This window comes from Bacillus rossius (assembly GCF_032445375.1).
Source record: "Bacillus rossius redtenbacheri isolate Brsri chromosome 9 unlocalized genomic scaffold, Brsri_v3 Brsri_v3_scf9_2, whole genome shotgun sequence".
NCBI classification, from domain to species: domain Eukaryota; kingdom Metazoa; phylum Arthropoda; class Insecta; order Phasmatodea; family Bacillidae; genus Bacillus; species Bacillus rossius.
Window position 1 is genome coordinate 2,272,008 of NW_026962013.1, and position 19,376 is coordinate 2,291,383.

The window sequence follows — 19,376 nt, forward strand, 5'->3', positions numbered from 1 at the left end:
GTGGAGGCACGAGGAATTATGGTATTAGTTCAGTGATAGGGTGTGTACAGCACATGCATATCTGGTTTGATTTCATTATTGGGCGATGGTTTTTCATTCACACGCCTTACGCGTGACTGCGAGCCAGTAGCAAACAATCAGTCAGGTGTCGCCCAGTCCAAAGTATTACAATCAATCAGTCATGTGTCACCCAGTCCAAAGAATGACAAACAACCACTCAGGTGTCACCCAGTCCAAAGAACGACAAGCAACCACTCAGGTGTCACCCAGTCCAAATAATGACAAGCAACCACTCAGGTGTCACCCAGTCCAAAGAATTACAAACAACCACCCAGGTGTCACCCAGTCCAAATAATGACAAACAACCACTCAGGTGTCACCCAGCCCAGGATGCGGTTACTGAACGTCAGTAATTTCCCTAAAAAAAACTAAGCCATTTTAAAAATTAATAACTATAAAAACAAAACATGAAGAAGAATAAAGAGTATATTAGAAATAAAAAGGTAAGCACAAAAAGCTTGTGCGTATTAAAGATTCCGCCTACCTAGACACACATACGGTATGCGGAGATTCAGAAAAAAATCTAGCTATTTGAAAACTGCTTAATATATCCAGTGGGGTCTGTTTTCGAAAAAAATAATAATAATAAAGAATACGCTGAGAGCGGATGAGTAGTTCTGTTTCCATATTTTGTTTCTAAACTGTGTTTTTATAATAGTGAAAATGGATAAACACTTGGTTTGGGAATAACTTTCAAGAATGGCACACCCGATACAGGTTCTCGGAAGGTGTATGTAGTTGGAGACGGGAGACTGCGCTCAGAGGCGACACCGTGCTGGCTCGTCTGAGCGCATGCTGGCTCCAGACTGAGCGCATGCCCCATGCCCACGGCTTGCAGATGGACACCGGGCCATGCCCATGCCCGCGGCGGCCCCCGACGAGGAGGACTCCTGCCCGGTGATCTGCGACCGGGACATGCGCAGCCTGCACCGCAACGTGCCGGCTCTGCGCAGACACGACGTGGACACCTCCACCATCCGCCAGCACTACTACCCCGAGGGCGGCTGGGGGTGGATCGTGTGCGGCGCCGGCTTCGTGGTGCACCTGCTCACCACCGGCATGCAGCTGTCCTTCGGCCTGCTCTACCTCTACGCCACGCTCCACCTGGGCGAGCACGCGCTCATGGACACGGGTGAGTCTCTGCTCCTCCTCTCCCTTCCTCTGTGGCTCCCACCGAGTGGCTTCTTGAGACTGCTCTACCTCTACGCCACGCTCCACCTGGGCGAGCACGCGCTCATGGACACGGGTGAGTCTCTGCTCCTCCTCTCCCTTCCTCTGTGGCTCCCACCGAGTGGCTTCTTGAGACTGCTCTACCTCTACGCCACGCTCCACCTGGGCGAGCACGCGCTCATGGACACGGGTGAGTCTCTGCTCCTCCTCTCCCTTCCTCTGTGGCTCCCACCGAGTGGCTTCTTGAGACTGCTCTACCTCTACGCCACCCTCCACCTGGGCGAGCACGCGCTCATGGACACGGGTGAGTCTCTGCTCCTCCTCTCCCTTCCTCTGTGGCTCCCACCGAGTGGCTTCTTGAGACTGCTCTACCTCTACGCCACCCTCCACCTGGGCGAGCACGCGCTCATGGACACGGGTGAGTCTCTGCTCCTCCTCTCCCTTCCTCTGTGGCTCCCACCGAGTGGCTTCTTGAGACTGCTCTACCTCTACGCCACCCTCCACCTGGGCGAGCACGCGCTCATGGACACGGGTGAGTCTCTGCTCCTCCTCTCCCTTCCTCTGTGGCTCCCACAGAGAGTGTCCAAGGTGACACCTGGACTGAGAGTAATCTGGCTTTCGAAAAACGTACATTCTTGATTTTATGTCATTTAGTTGGGATCACACTAATTTCACGTATTTTCTCATTTACTCCATCATTGTACTCTGTTTATCCATCTCTGGCATTGGGCAAGCGGTACCGTGCGCAGATTCCAGCACGTCAACTCTACGATTAACTCTACACCGAAGAGCATTCCGCTCACCCAGGAACCATATTCCGTCTCTGGTAGGCTTCAGGGCCTGTTGGACTGTAAAAACAATGTTAATGTAACATCCCCAGGTTGCTGTAGAAGTACACAGTATTGACTTGGACATGCCGGTGTTATGAGCTATTCGTCACACATCACATTGTGGTGCAGATTACTGATTCCTCCCGCAGAGAAATCTGCCTAGTATCCACCTGCTTCCAACGCGAAGATGTAGGGGATCACCTGGAACAATGGGATATGCTCCTCCGAGCCCTGAGGGGTGAAAACATCTTGATAGCTGCCGAAGTCAATGCAAAACCCGAACTTTTACATTTCTCAGGGACAGACCTCAAAGGAGAGATAAATAATCGGTGTCTGTTACAGCATGACTAGCATGTGCATAATAAGGCTTACATCTAGTACGCACATGTACCGGCTTATTGCGGAAATATACAGCACCTCAATGAAGAAATGAAGAGCCAATCCATGCTTCTGGTTGGTGCCGACCAACTGGTACATAGGGAGGAGTCCTTTCGGAGCGTAGTCCTACGGCTCCGTGTAGCAGAGACGCTCCTGATTCCTGAATTGTTAGTCTTGTCGCAGTGAACATGAGCGATCCGGTCCACTTAGCATAGGGCAGCGCTTCAAGTCACAGGCCTTGGTTCCAGTGCCTAATCATTGCACTGGATTGCACTGGAAAGACCTTTGCGGCGGATAAGGAAGCTGCATTACAGTTAAGCAGTCCTTAATCCGAAATGTATGCGGAAAAAAAGGGTCCGCCGGGTTTTTGGCCTGGTTGTCGAATGTAACCTCAGACCAAAGTTAAAGCTCCCATGCCCTGCAGCTGAGATGTAGTGATCTGTTTCCATGGTTGCAAGCACACCACACTTGGGCCCTACGTCTCAAGCTCTGCGTGAAACAAGCAAGGCTGGACTCGTTTAGGACCCACTTATCCTCACGATCCCCACCTGGAGGGGCATGTCTCGCAAGCGGAACACTTGGCATGTGGCGCATGGGCTCATAACACCGTGTCTAGAGTTGTTCCTGGGTATTAGCTTTGAGGTACAGGCACGGGAGGAGGGTGGGGTGAAGAACCAGACGTTCTCAAGACACTGAGGCCGGGAGGCTGTGTTTGCCGCCTCTCACGTCCAGAAGAGGAGAGTGGAGGGTATAATGAGGCTTGCCAACGTCCATAAAGTGACTGACGTCCTGGTAATCCCCCCTTCTGGTCAAGAGTGAACGGGGCATTTACTGTTCCAGCACGCCTGTCAGGACTGTCGGAGGCAACGCGCAGGCGCGCTATATATCCCGCGGAATAATCCTCCCACTTGTCCCCCCTCCCTCTCTCTCCCTCCCTGTACACCCCGCATAGCGCGCCATCAACTTCCCATCGGCCGACGGGGAATTGGCGCGCCAGTTCCTCTGTGCGTCCTCCTCGTTTGGCGCTCTGCGCTGCTGGGGCGCCCAGAGTTCTGTGCTACAGGTGCGAGGGTGTTGCAGAGTATAACAGAAACATCACACTTATTAACAACACCTTGGCTCCCCGTGTCCAGGCACATGACGTACGTTGCCAGGCCAACAGGCTCCAAACAAGCGCTGCAGTCGCGTGGTTTCCCAAATTACTTTCATTCTACAATTTAGTGTTATTTTCCCCGTGATTTAATTTGTATGTAATTTTACTATCGAAAATATTTTATAAATCATTACAAATAGAAATGTAAATGATCGTTTGTTGAAAATCTTAAATCTTCGAAAGTTCTTCACCGATTGTTTTGAAATTTTTGACAAAGCGTTGCATTCAAATATGCGCGTGTTTCTGTATACCTATGTCACTTATGTGGCAGGTAAAAAATATGGGTAATAACATAGATGTTTATATGTTCATGTCTATAGAGCGGCATGATATAGAGGGATATATAGATATGGGTTTATAGAGTAGAGAGCTAGAGAGATCTAGATGGATATGTAGAGATAGAGGGATAGATAATTAGTAGGGACCGGAAAATTCACGGATTCAATGACCTCTAGGATAGCCTCCATTATCCTCTGCACATTTCAAGTAAACACGTTTATTGGGTACTAAATTGTGAGGCGTCTCCACTGGGTAAATTGTGATTCGACGCTTCTTTGGTCGATAGTCTCTCAGTGGCCCAGAGAGCTCCAGTTAAACTGCGAGCCAATAGCAGAACCAGCAGAATTGTACACATGTGTGAATTTCAGCCTATCACGAAATTTTTCCGGTCTCTAATAATTAGAGATGGACAGAGAGTTGTGTTAAAACAAATGACAGATAATAACTGACTGGGGCATTGTAAACGGTGAGCGAGGCGGGATTGGCCGGGGAAGTCCTGCCCCAACTCAGACAGTCGTGTCCCGAGTCAGCGCCGGTCCTGTGTGGGCTGGCACGGCGCCAAGCCAGGAGGAGGGAGTGGGGGTGTCAGCCGCAGAATATCTCTAAGTAATGAGCGGTTCCCACACGCTATTAAAGGCGTCTCGACGGACATGACGTAGTGGCTTGGAGCGCCGCCAGAGACCTCCTGGTAGGTCCTTGAGGGGAGGGAGGGAATCACCCCACCCCCCAGGAGCCCAGCAGCCCTCTCGCATGAATTAATCAATCAGTCCCCGTGTCTCCCGAACATCCCTGTGTGACGCTCGCAGACATGCGGGGACCCGTGTTACCTTCGACAGTGGGTTTCAACACGAGCGCGTGTGAGTGTGTGTGTGTGCGGTGCTATCTCATTTCCAGAGACCTGAAAAATTCGCGGGTTCATTTCGCGATAGGCTCGAATCCAAATACCTTTTGCCTTTTTTGCTGCTTCCGTGATCGGGACACAGTTTGTCTGAAGGACTCTGGACCAATGAAATACGTTCGACAAAAGAAGTATCGAATCACAAGCTTCCCAGTTAACACGTGTCACGAGTCAGTAGCCAATCAATAGGTGTGATCTGCACAAGTACATAGAGGATCGTGGAGACTAACCTAGAGGTCATTGAAAACGCGAATTTTTCCGGTCCCTACTCATTTCTCGCGGAGACCGGGATATTGTTTCTGCGGGTGATTCGCTGACGGGTTTGAGGGGTCCTCCGAAACTATCGTGGACTCTGAGTTGACTCCCTTGATCTCCCTCCAAACGAGTATGGGAATTTATTTCAACTTTAAATTTGTACAACCAATTAGTCAGTATTTTTCATAAACAAGAACAAAAAACCAGTTAGGTACCAATGTTTTTTTTTTCTTCATACATAAATATATAAATAAAACTATTATTTTTAATATATTTTACAAGTATTAACGGTCTGTATCGGATAAACGGCTGATTCGGGTAACGTGTTTATGTGGAAGAAAAAAAATTAATGACGAAAAAACGAAGAAGAAAAAGCCCTACTCACGATCAGTCCGAACTGACATTTCGACTAAGTTCGGACTGATCGTGTGTGTGGACAGCGTCTCGCCAGTCCAAACTGTCAGTCCAAACAATCGGTCCATCATCTGAGCGTCGTGGCAGACATCTTCGTTCATTCTCTTTTTGTTTTTATTTTCCTCTATCCAACTGAAAAAGTATCTGCAATTGCAACATCCAAGGTTTCTTCCTAGGGACCGGAAAAATTCGCGGATTCAATGACCTCTAGGATAGCCTCCATTATCCTCTGCACATCTCAAGTAAAAACGCGTGTTCAATGGGTACTAAATTGTGAGGCGTCTCCACTGGGTAGCTTGTGATTCGACGCTTCTTTGGTCGATGGTCTCTCATTGGCCCAGAGAGCTCCAGTTAAACCGCGATCCAATAGCAGAACCAGCAGAATTGTACAAATTTCGGCCTATCACGAAATGAATCCGGGAATTTTTCCGGTCCCTATATAATTCCGTGTTCTGCGACGTAACGGATGATCCGACACCGAGACAGGCCGTGTGTGAGAGAAGGCTTCAGCTCAGTTCCTGACCGGGAGGAGTGTGGACTGGCAGTGCAGACACCTGGGCAGACCAGCAGGGCCCGCGCTGATGAAGACGCGAGTCGAGGTCTGGTTATGCCGGAGGCAGGCCGCATGCAGATGAAGCGGCTGTTGATTCCCCCCCGCCACTGATACCTGGGCTGGTCAACCATGTCCCCAGCTGGTCGCCTCCTGACTCCCTCCACCACGTGGTCACAGCCTCCTCTCCCGGCTCGCGAACACTATCTTCAATTGTTACTCTCATAATTTGCATAAAACAGGTACAATCGTATTATTTACTAAAGGTCTTAAGGCCCCCGCCCACCCGGGCACACACACGGTGCGCAAAGCTTCAGGAAAAACAACGTGATTTCAAAACTACTCAAGATATCCGAGTGGGGTCTGCTTACGAAAAGCATTTAAGAGTTAGCTGAGGGCTGAAAAGTACTTTTGATTTCGGATTAAAAAAACATGAAAATTATAATCGAATATTCAATAATTGGACTTTATTTTCTTTTAATATTTATTAATGTGCGTAATTTATACTGGAAAGCTATTCAGGGAAAATTTACAGATACTCGGACAACATATGGCATAAAAACTCCAGGGTAAGACTCCGAACCCAGGATTAATGCGAACACTGGTTTGTAGTGTTACGATTGGTTTAGTGTAAGTTTGTAAATATGTGTGGTTTCACATGAATATTTGAGTTCCGTTTAGAAAGGCAATGTGCACAGCCCACCAGCTGTCAGCGAAGGGGGGAGGGTGGTTCTTTTATGAAATATGTAGAGTCTGGAAAAATTCGCGGATTCAATGACCTCCAGGATGGACTCCCAAGATACTCTGCACGCTCGGGCAAACGTCACCTGTTCATTGGCTGCTGACTTGTGAGGCGTCTCAACCGGGTAACTTGTGATTCGATACTTCTTTGATTGATGGTTTCTAACTGGTCCAAAGTTCTCAGGATTAAAATTAAACCAGTAGCAGAAACAGCAAAACGGTATACATATTTGAATTTTAGCTCATCACGAAATGAATACGCGAATTTTTCCAGTCTCTTGAAATATGTATCTGTGTGGAAGCAAAGTTCCGGGTGATGTGTGCTATTGGCGAGTTTGGACACCTATGTTCGCCCTCGACCAATGAGAGCGTAGAGACCTGAAAAATTAGCGGATTCATTTCGTGACATGCTACAGTTCAAATAAGTATACCTTAGTGCTGCTTCTGCCATTGGTTCACTGTAAATCTGGAGTAACGAGGGCCAATTAGAGACCCTCACTCGTAGAAGTGTCGAATCACAGGCCACCCAGTCGAGACGACTCACAAGTCAGCAGCCAATGAACAGTCGGCATTTGACCGAGTGTGTAGAGGATGGTGGAGTCCATCCTGGAGGTCATTGGTATGGGCCGGAAAAATTCGCGGATTCATTTCGCGTTATGCTAGAATCCAAACAACTGTACCTTCATGTTGATTCTGTGATTGGCTTTGTCTGAAGGACTTTGAGCCAATGGAAAAGTTTCAACCAAAAAAGTATCGAATCGCAACGTTCCAGTAGACAGATGTCATGAGTCGATAGCCAATGAGCAGGTGGCATTTGCCTGAGTGTGTAGGGGGTTGTGGAGTCTATCCTAGAGGTCACTGAAAACGCGAATTTTTCCAGTCCCTAGTCATTGGACCCGCGAATTTTTCCGGTCTCTACTGCGAGGCCACGCCCTCGAAAGAGGGGGGGAGAGTAGGGAGGGGGTACACCTCCTGATCGCTCCACGACTAATGAGCTGCTTCGAAACTCGCTCAGCGCAATCAACTCACCGGTCATGTCCGAACTCGCTTCGCTGTTTCAACTCGAGAGTTCCCCTCCTGCTCCCCTCTGCTGTCGGCCGAAGCAGCACAAGAACCAAATTAATTAAATGAGTTCAAGATCACGAAGATGAGTCATCGGCCCGTTGCTGGTTGTCGTGAGAGCACGCAGCGCCGTGAAGGCTCAGTGCTTGCCGGGGCAGGGTGATACCGCAATGGCGCACCATTGCCTCCACGGCATGACGTCACAAACACCCAGTCCTGAACCCACCAGAAAACTATAACTAGGGGCCGGAAAAGTTCGTGGATTCAATGACCTCTAGGATAGCCTCAATTATCCTCTGCACTTCTCAAGTAAACACGCGTGTTCATTGGGTACTAAATTGTGAGTTGTCTCCACTGGGTAGCTTGTGATTAAACGCTTCTCTGGTCGATAGTCTCTCATTGGCCCAGAGAGCTCCAGTTAAACTGCGAGCCAATAGCAGAACCAGCATAATTGTACACATGTTTGAATTTCAGCCTACCACGAAATGAATCCGCGAATTTTTCTGGTCTCTACTAATTATCTATGGGTCAGATCAAAAATCGGCCAAGACTTCCTATCTCAGAAATTTATTCTCTATCTGATTCAAAAAAAAACGTGCGGTCTTTCACGGACATCCTGTATATCAACTGCCTTATCGCCGTATCGCCTTATCGTTCGTTCCATCGTCGCTTTGTGGCGCGCCAATGGAGTCCCCGCCGTATGTCCATGTTTAAAAACAGTTAACTGTTTTGCACTTATTCACTAGCATATTTTGATAATTTTAACGTAAAAACTGTAATTTACGTGTAATATTTTTTAGCATAGATATATTTGAATACCATGTCAACAATCATAATTGGCTTTGTTTACATAAAGTGATTTTCAGAGTTCTAAGAGCAAATCATAAGGGTTATTATGAACACGCAGTTTTTATCAGAGATTATGTATTAAATGTTTTTGGCCATTACATACGCACCATCTTTTTTTTTTTTTTTTTGCTGTTTTAAATCGACATGTTTAAGTAAAACGTTCATTTGGAAAAATCACCCTGCGTAAACACATTTCGAAGATTTCACAGATAAATTTAGCAAACACAACCTTAATAATTCATGGATAATAACAGTATTACCAGTCAAAGCACGCATTATGATGCGAAGCGGTGGAAACGGTAGAAAAAATCCTTGTAACCAGAAAGTCCGTGGCGTCCGCGCGTTTCGTCGCAGATCCGTGGAGCGTGATTGGCCGGCGCGTCGCGTAATGGCGGCTCCCGGCAGGGCTGCCAACCCGCCAGCCTGTAATTACCGCCTGCGAGGGGGCGGGCGGCCGGTGGAGTTATGTGGAGTTGTGCTCGAGGGAGTGCAGAGTTCCCCCCGTGCAGGACCGGTCGCGATACCATCGAGATGTGCTCCCCGACGGAGGGCTGGCTGGGGCCCCGATCTGCAGGGGGAGGGTTGTTTATGGCCCGCAGAGCCGGCCGATCACGCCGCAGTCCTCTGCGATAATAGTAGCGCAACAATGAGCGGGGACGGACGATTTATTCTGGTTGGACGACTCGTGGGCTTCTGGGTCGAGCGACTTACTGGGAGGACAGGAACCCGAGCCTCCTCAGCTACTGCCCAGGTCGACAAACCACTCGTGCAGCTACTGCCGAGGTCGACAAACCACTCGTGCAGCTACTGCCGAGGTTAACAAACCACTCGTGCAGCTACTGACGAGGTCAACAAACCACTCGTGCAGCTACTGACGAGGTCCACAAACCACTCGTGCAGCTACTGCCGAGGTCGACAAACCACTCGTGCAGCTACTGCCGAGGTCGACAAACCACTCGTGCAGCTACTGCCGAGGTCGACAAACCACTCGTGCAGCTACTGCCGAGGTCGACAAACCACTCGTGTAGCTACTGCCGAGGTCGACAAACCACTCGTGCAGCTACTTTGGAAGTTGCCGCGCCTGCTGGTTGCAGCCGCGTTTCAGTCTTGAAGCGTCACTGCAGTTGCCATCTTCAGGGTAGCAGCAATCAGTGTGAAAGGTGCATTGTCTGCCGTACGTACACTTTAGTTGAGCCGACGGCGATCCAAGATAAGTCCTGTCATTACTGTACGTGATACGAAGCTTACTCATTCGGTTTCGATTCCCGAACATTTTCTTAGCTTTGTAATAGACGTTAATACAGTAAATGATATTTTTTTCCTGATTAGCGGAAAATTAGGTTTGAGAAGAATTTAAAAGATACATGTGCGCAATCGTATTTTTTCGAAGTTACTGAGGACAAATCACCGGAATGTCGAACAGAGGCATCGCTACTTGACAGTGTTCTTGGGCCCCGCCTCGCACTTCTTGCTCCTGTCCGCGCAGAATGCCTGGCACAACTCTCCCTCGCCGAGAAGTCCCAAGATCGTGCTCTAGCTCGTGCTCTAGCTCGTGCTCTAGCTCGTTCCCTATCTCGGGCCCTTGCCCGTGCTGCTCGGAAACTGGCGAGCAAGTTATGCAGGCATCTCCGGCGTGGGAACGGCTCGCAAATGGAGCTCGCCGCCGGGAAGTTTCGGCGAGAACTTTTCAGATACACGCGGGGCTATCCCGGTCTCTTATCTCGCGCGAGCCCGCACTCTTCCTCCGCGGAGTCTGTCTCTCTCGGTCCCGCTATCGCCGTTCCTGCATTGTCTCGGCGCAGTCTTCTCCTCTCTCTCTCTCTCCTGCTTCTTATTTGTGTTGTCCGACCGCACGGTGGGTTGAGGGGGGGGTGTATAAGATTCCTCCGGTTCGTTGAGGGGGGAAGGGGGAGGTCATTATCGATTGGTCGTTCGAGAGGAGGCGCCGGGCCAATCACTGCGCCGGGCCGGGTTGTTGCACAGCGCTTCCCCCCCCCTCCTCCCCGCTGTCTCCCTGTTCGCGAAAAGCATTTAATAATATGCTGAGGCTGGTCAGTAGTTCTGGTTCCGTATTTGGTTTCTGAGCTGTATATTCAGAAGTTTGAAAATGGCTAATAACACGTGTTTTCTCAGTAATTTATAGACATGAAACACCCGGTACAAATTCTTGAAAGCACTCAAGGGACTTGCATTACCCCTTTATCTTCATTTCTCCGCCGTGTAATGTCACGGTCGCCGCTTGATGCACGACGAGAAGACTGCGCGCCAGTCCAGAGGAGACACCGCGCTAGAAGCACCAGCGAGCGTCGCGCTTATCATCCCGCCTCACTAACACAGATACACCCTTGACTAGGTTCAGGTGGTGGTAGACTAAAAGAGGCGAAAATAATACCACCTACCCTGCTGTTAGAACTCTGCTTCTAATGAAGTAGACTGTCGAGAACCTCGCTATTTCAACCTATTGATTTTAAAATCGGCGTAAATCGATGATAAATCATTGTGACCTTTTTTATTCCCGTGGGGCATTTTCGTCCACGTAGAGGTGGGGGGTGTTCGGCGAGGGTCAAAGCATAAAGTTTGTGTTGGTTTCAAATTCAATTACTTAACTTTAGCAACTATCAGAACGTGAAAGAAATATATGTACTAGGAAGTATAATATCAAGTCTTTCACAAAACTTGTATAGGCTTTTATAAAAACCTGTGCACTTTTTTTTTTTTTTTTGCTATAGCTGAAATCGTGTGTAAACTACACGTGACATAACAGTCGCACCTGCTCAGTGGACATGGCTCCCGGCTCTGTGTCGAGGGTGCCTGGTTCGGTCCTCGGTCGAGTTGTCTATTGGCCGTCACGGCAGGGCCTCCCCAGCAGTGGCGGATCCAGAGGTTCACCTCTAGGATTCCAGAGCCGCCAGAGAAAAAAAATGTCTTAAAATTACTAAATTTGTATTTAATCTACTCACACTCCACATAACATCCAACCACCAGATTTCATGATTCTACAAGAAATTCATTAATTATATGAAAATATTTTTTTTTTTGGTTTCAGAAACAATCATTTTTGTCGGCAATATTAATGTAGCAGACCACTGGTTTTTCTGGGGGGGGGGGGGGGAACTTGCCCCTGGTGCCCCCCCCCCCCCCCTGGATCCGCCACTGCTCCCCAGACACCATAACCATCCCCCATGGCGGTGACTAGGGTCGCCCAGCAACCATCTCAACCATCACCAGAAGAACTATCTGACCACTGGTTCCGTCGCCCTGGTTCCCAGCTGATCTGCGGTGGTCTGAGCTCCTTGTAACTCTCCCTCGACTACACCTGTCCCTGCGCCAGTGTGCTCGCGTGAACACCTTCCTGAGTGATCACAGAGCAGGCCTATCCTCCAGTTCGCAAGCGTCTGCATCGTATGCGTGCGGTGCAAAGCAGTGCAGGATAGTGCATTATAGTGTAGGATACTGCGGAGTAATATTGTATTGTGCAGTATTGTGCTGAATAATGCAAGGTAGTGCAGGTTAGGGAGGACAGTGCAGGGTAGTGCAGGATAGCGGAGTAGTGTGCAGACTAGAGAGCACGACACTGTAGGTTAGTGCAGACTAGTGCAGGACAGTGCAGACTAGCGCTGACTAGTGCAGGATAGTGCAGACTAGCGCTGACTAGTGCAGGACAGTGCAGGCCAGTGCAGGATAGTGCATGGTAGTGCAGGATAGTACATGATAGTAACAGGTTAGTGAAAACTAGTGCAGGACAGTGCAGACCAGTTTTTTGATAGTCCATGATAGTGCAGGATAGTGCAATAGTATGCAGACTAGTGGAGTAGTATGCAGACTAGTGCAAGGTAGTGCAGGCCAGTGCAAGGTAGTGCAGGCTAGTGCATGCCAGTGCAGGACAGTGCAGGACAGTGCAGACTAGTGCAGGCTAGTGCAGTGGTGTGCAGGACAGTGCAAGGTAGTGCAGTGATGTGCAGCGCGGTGTGTGGTTGTGTGCGGCAGCGTGGCTGGGCGCGCTGTGCCTCGCCGTGTCGCTGCTGACGGCGCCGCTGGTGGTGGCGCTGTGTCGCCGCAAGTCCACGCGCCTCACGGCCGTGCTGGGTGGGCTGGTCATGGCGCTCGCCTGCCTCTTCACGTCCTTCGCCGTGCAGATGCACCAGGTCATCGTCAGGTGAGCGGCCGTCCCCGCCCGGCGGTGCCCCTTCGACCCGTGCGGCAGGTTCCCCCGCCGAGTTCCATCGCGGCAAGTGCCGAACACATTTGTGCAATGGGAGTACGTGACTTGATGTAAGCTTTTGGACATACGCCATGCAGCCATTGTTGCTTAATTTGTGTTTTTTGTCTTTTGGTTTTTTTTGTAGTTTTCTTCTACAGACATACATGTGCTTAGCAATGGCGTATGTCCAAAAGCTTACATCAAGCCAAATACATAGTTGTGCCGCTCATGTTAAGCCTCGGTCTCACTTGCACAACTTGTTATCTCATTTAGATTTCATTTCTATTATTTTCCTTCAAATTAATTTCTAAAGCTCTCTTGCGTGTTATGTTTCATCTCAAATTTATCTCAAACAGATATTTACTGTGTGTTATCTGACAGCGGTAAAATATCACTTGCGTTACACTTTACTGCTCGTAAATAAAAGCTTAGTGAATTTCTGGTAGACGATTAGTAGGGACCGGAAAAATTCGCGGGTTCAATGACTTGCGGGATGAACTCCATAGTTCTACGTACACTCGGTCAAATGCCACCCACTCATTGGGCTGCTGTCTTCTGAGACGTCCCAACGTAGCAGCCTGTGATTCAATACAGCTTTGGTTGGGTGTTTCTCATTGGCCCAGAGTCATCCAGGTGAGTTGTGAACCAATGGCAGAGGCAGCACCGAGGTATAAATATTTGTATTTTAGCCTATCGCGAAATGAATTCGCGAATTTTTCCGGTCTCCAACGATTAGTGAACCAACAAGTAATTCAAGACAGCTGTCGGAGTGTAAACACATGAAAATACTTAATTAATAGTAATCACGACAAACCAAAATAACCAACTGTGCCACTTGGCATGCGTGACTGAGCCTTGATACGTGGAAGGAGCGAATATATGTTGCCTGCTTCTGATTTAACAATTTGCTTAATTCAAACTACGGAATAGTGCTTCTCGTATTGATTTGCAAGAGGTGCGTACAAAACACAGTCTGTGATTGTTATTGTGCGGGAGATTTCATCGGAAGGGACCTGGTCCTAATTATAAACAAGAAAATATCAATTCCAGAAATCATATTATAAAAAAATGTAACTTAATTAGTCGTTAGTGCTACCTCACGCAAACTTTTCTTTGTGTGTGTGTTTACAAATATCTACCTGTAATATACCTTACTGCATATTTATCACAGGCTAGTGACAATTTATAAGGTGCCACTAAATCAATGACAGGAATCTCGTGTGAATTTTTAGGCATGATTTTCTATGTAATGGGTTCCATTCTAGAACACTGAGAGTTTGTCCTTACTACGTCGTACCCTCAGTATATTTCAATAAGTTAATTGAAACGTATTGAGAGAAAAACACACATCTATACTAATATTATAAAGCTGAAGAGTTTGTTTGTTTGTTTGTTTGTTAAACGCGCTAATCTCAGGAACCACTTGTCCTATTTGAAAAATTATTTCAGTGTTGGATAGTACATTTATCGAGGAAGGCTATAGGCTATATTATATCATCAATAACATAAGGGATCCTTACTAAAAGTCAAATTTAGAATCAAATGCGTTGGAGGGGGTTAGATACAACATGCAGTACACGTACAAAGTGTGTGTTGACAATGCCGCAGGCGCCATAAGTTTATTTCCTATTGCCTATTAACATTGTTGCCACGCACTATATGTCTTATCATTCTTAATTTTCCCATACAAGTAAAAAAAACACCCGTGTGATATTAACAACGAAGCAATCAGTACCCTCATACATAATACATAGAGATAGTGTGAGGTATATATGTACATATAGAGATAAATACAGATAGAGAGATACATAGATATATAGGACTTTAGATGAAGATAGAGATAAATATATATTTAGAGACATGGATAGATTATTTGTATATGTGTAACTACTTGAGACATATTACAAAACAAAACTGAATGAGGAATGGCAATGCATGCCGAGCATTAGCTAGATAATGGAATCTTTTCAATATTAGTAATACCTTATTTTTCAGTTTTTTTTTTCTATGTTGCTTTATAGAGTCTAGATTACATACAGACCAGGTAAATAACTATAAAATGGCAGAACAACGTCTGTCGGGATCTGAAAGTGATATAAATTATTTTGCACACTTGACATTCAAATTAAGAAGACAATTACTAACTACAGCTGATCTCTAAACAGTTCCCTTCACCCTGTGTTCAGCCCGGGCAACGCTGGGTACTGCAGCTAGTTAAGTATATGTGTAACCAGGCACTCAACCCCAACTAACATCTACCACAAACATCTAACAACAACGCCAGCCCACACAAGTGACAGTTCGAATAGAATGTTGATTTTCAAAGTATTTTTAAAACCTCTGATTTTGACGAGTATAATTCAAAATTTTAAAACGATATATTTTAAATTATAAGTTCAAACTCAAATCCATTCAAAATACAATTCATTTTTAAAAAAAAACTATTGATTTGAAACCTTACGGAGCCTTCTATAAGTCCCTCAGAAGACAAGAAGAACTCACAACATAGTTCCCCTGGAATTTTCTTTTACATATTTCCGTTACAAGTTTTGCTTTCGCTCACAGCACCCGGCCAAACCCCACTGTGTAAAGAATACTACGAGTTTCCTTCGCATGCTTCGTGGAGAGAATGCTCGACTTTAAAGGACAAGCTATTTTCCCTGGCAACGACAAGGTAACTTTTGCTTCCAGAGATACGGACTTGCCTCTTCATCGTATTTAAAAAATAAAAAAACGCCTTTGAAATGGCTGGACATTCTTTTGATTTTGCAAGCCTGAATTATCCAACTCAAACAAAGAGACAGTTTTCTTTGACTAACCGCTTTCATCTAATTTGCTCAGGAAATTATAAGCACCGACTTTGTGCCTACCTTGTGGCTGAGAACCTGAAAAGTTCAGGCAGGAGGAGGACAAAGATGGACTAATAAAAGTAGGAGAGCAAACATTTCTTTCATGATGGAGTTGTGCGAAGAAAACAGCCCTTGGACTGAACTGTCCGTGTGGGTCGTGGAAGAGGAGGAGGGGGGGAAGTTACCCCATTGAGGTGAGGGATGGTGTGTATGAGGGAAGCGGAGGAACTGGGACGGCTAATGATGCGCTGTAATGCCTCCCTCGTGGTCTCAGACGCCGGGCAAGTGGGGGGCTGGCGGGGCAGAGGGGGTGCAGCTCCTATTCCAAAATAGTGCCTCGTCTCTCCAGCAACCCCCTTCCCCCCACCAACCACCTGGCAGCCCCTGGGTCGGCGTACAGACAATAGCGCCCATTGTTCCTTCGTCTTCTACATTTTCACGGGGGAGTAATTGCGTTATTCTTTTGCGTCGCCTTCTCTCTCTGTCTCTCTCTCCATCTCCCCCCCTCTCTCTCTCTCTTCTTCCTAATGCAGAGACAAAAGCGAAGGTGCGTTTATGGAACAACTCCGCCGTCTCGCTTCACAGGTAAAGCGGAGCAGCCCCGGGCGAAACAGGAAAACCAAATTTGTCCAAACAAAGCTCTAGAACCACGCGTGTAGGATGCAACGTAGTGATGGGCGGCTGGTAAATATGAAAGAAATTTTCCTGAAAATACCAACAAAAAAAACAGACTTGATGGTTTTATTAAATTAATCAAAGAGATGTGCATTTGCCATAATCACAATATGTGAAAAATTAGTACTTCTCTGATTATATTGAATACTGTGTATTTTTTTGGTAAAATAAGGAGCAAGATTTAAAAATAAGTATCCAATAATGAATCCTAATTTGTTTTCTAGGTCACTTCAGTTCCCACTTAAGCAGCAACTGTTTCCAGTGTTGCTACCATTGTTTGCATTGCTGCCACAACTGTTCCCGCTTTAAAATTAGTTTTTTTTTCTGCCAGTGATTCAAATCCTGGCACAAATATTACCATTGTTGTACAAAAGTATACAAATTTATTAGCAAATGTATCCACTGTTTATAACATTTTTTTTTCATTGTTAAAAAACAGTTCCCACCTTTAACAGCATTTATTCCTTGCATTGATAATATTGCTGATATTGTTGATAATATAACATTGCTTCCATTGCTACAGAACTATCACTTTATCACAAATTCCTTGTGTTCTTAACAATGTTACCATTGTTGCACAACTATTAATATCTTAGCAGCAACTTTTTTCACTGTTGTTAACATTGCCTTAATTGATGCCAACGGTTTCCACATAATCAAAATTATTTTTTGGTATTTATAACACTGTTTCCATTGTTGCACAAATGTAATGACTATAGTAACAACTATTTATGGTAAAGATGACATTGTTTCCATTGTTGAACTTCTGTTACCTCTTTAGTAGCCACTATATTGTGGTTAACATTTTTTTCCATTGTTGCACAACTGTTAAGACTGGTAGCATCTGTATTTTGTTTAACAGTGTGTCTATTGTTACACAACTTCCCCAATTTTAGCAGCACATATTTGTGTGATAAAATTTTTTCCTATTGTTGCTCAACTGTTTCCACTTTAGCAGATATTATTTATTGTGTAGATAATAATGTTTCCATTGTTGCACAACTGTTACCATTAGTAATATCTATATTTTGTTTAACAGTTTCTATTGTTGCACAATTTCCCCACTTTAGCAGCAAATATTTGTGTTGATAACATTTCTTTCCTATTGTTGCACAACTGTTACCACTTTAGTGGCATCAATTCCTTTCGCTGATAACAATGTTACCATTGTTGCCTGGCTATTAACAATTTAGCAGCAACTGTATTCAGTGTTTGTCATTGTTTCCATAAGTGCACTACTTTTCCCACTTGAGCAACAACTACTTCCTGGGTAGCTGACGGTGTGGTTGTGGTCTCCAGTGCAGTGGCAACTGCCTGCAGTGTTGCCGGGGCGCGGTGTGGCTGCAGCTACGGCATCGTGATGGGGGTGGGCACGGGGCTGGTGCGAGACTACTGCATGAGTAGCTGACAGTGTGGTTGTGGTCTCCAGTGCAGTAGCAACTGCCTGCAGTGTTGCCGGGACGCGGTGTGGTTGCAGCTACGGCATCGTGATGGGGGTGGGCACGGGGCTGGTGCGAGACTACTGCATGAGTAGCTGACAGTGTGGTTGTGGTCTCCAGTGCAGTGGCAACTGCCTGCAGTGTTGCCGGGGCGCGGTGTGGTTGCAGCTACGGCATCGTGATGGGGGTGGGCACGGGGCTGGTGAGAGAGACGTCCAGCCTCATGCTCGGCAACTACTTCAAGCGGCGGCGAGAGTTCGTGGAGATGGTGGTGCAGGCGGGCGCCGGCATCGGCATAGCGCTCTTCTCCGTCTTTTACAAGGAGGCCGTCGGGTGAGTGCTGTCCGGGTGTGTGGACCCAGCACACTCACTGTGGACCCAGCACACTCACTGTGGACCTGAGGCATTCGCAGCAAACTAACAAAGCCACAGTGAACTCGGCATTTCCAAAGTGGCCAAGCACACTCATAGAGGACCCTTGCAAACTCACAGTGGACCATATCACTTACAGTAGTCTCAGCACACTCACATTCAACTTAGCACACTCGCAGTGAGTGCATGGGTCTAGTGCTTGCTGCTGGGTGTCCTTGATTGTTGTAGGCAATGGAAAAATGATTGCAGAAAATATATTTAAATGCTATTTAACTATGACCGGTTGTTGTCGGGCACAAGTCATGGAGATCACATTCGGATGAAGCCAGTATATTCAGCCCTGAGTTTCACTTTCATGCAAATAATTGTATTTCAATAACATTTCCATCTCCCCCTTTTTTCCATAATAGTGACGCATCGTGAAATATATGTATCAAAACCGCAGTGTCGTGATCACTTTCAGAATTATCATACAAGTTCAAGTTCTCCGTAAGGATTATTCTAACTGTCTGTGCGAATGGCTGCATGTGGGTAAAATATATCGTGACGACTCATTACCAGGACATATTTTATTTACTAGATACTGCATTCCTTACACTCGAATGTGATATGGGCTACTACTATTGTGCCATGGAACATAGTGAAAAGTTGATGAAAAGGGTTTGTAAACTTGACGCCCGTGCGTGGGAGATGTGTGTTGGGTGGACGCGGCCAGATTGTTGAAGGCGGTGGTGGTGTGACGGTGGTGTAACGGTGGTGTGGTGGTGCCCCGCACAGCAAGCTGGGCTGGCGGCTCGGGCTGCAGGCGGTCACCGGCCTGCTGTCGCTGGCCTTCTTCGCCGGCGCGCTGTACCGCAGCGCCTCGCTGTACCACCCGCAGCGTCGCGCCATCCTGCACCTCAAGAACCAGCGCAAAAAGGTGAAGGAGAAGAAGGGTCGCCGGCCCGAGAAGCCACCACTGCTCGACTTCTCTCCACTGCGCGTGCGAGCCGTGCAGATGCTGCTGCTGTCGTCGGCCACGGCGGCGCTGGGGCTGTACACGCCCCTCTTCTACCTGGTCAGTCCCGCCTCCAGACCCTCTGGTTCCTGGCTCACCTGCAGGTGTGCCGAGACACGACCTTAGATAGTCCACGTCTTTGAAGTTGGAATTGGACAACGGTTGTGTCGAAAATATTAGTTAAAGTACTAACGATAGAACACT

At 47.1% G+C, this 19,376-nt stretch overlaps 1 protein-coding gene across 1 annotated transcript in view; it reads left to right on the forward strand.

Annotated features, from left to right (window-relative positions):
* Window positions 1-19,376, forward strand: part of LOC134543223 (monocarboxylate transporter 2-like) — a 77,572-nt gene that overhangs the window by 48,927 nt on the left and 9,269 nt on the right. The window contains exons 4-7 of the mRNA XM_063388126.1: window positions 899-1,192; window positions 12,627-12,795; window positions 17,972-18,136; window positions 18,953-19,232. Of these exons, the coding sequence (XP_063244196.1) occupies window positions 899-1,192; window positions 12,627-12,795; window positions 17,972-18,136; window positions 18,953-19,232 (908 nt within the window). The remainder of the gene's footprint in view (window positions 1-898; window positions 1,193-12,626; window positions 12,796-17,971; window positions 18,137-18,952; window positions 19,233-19,376) is intronic.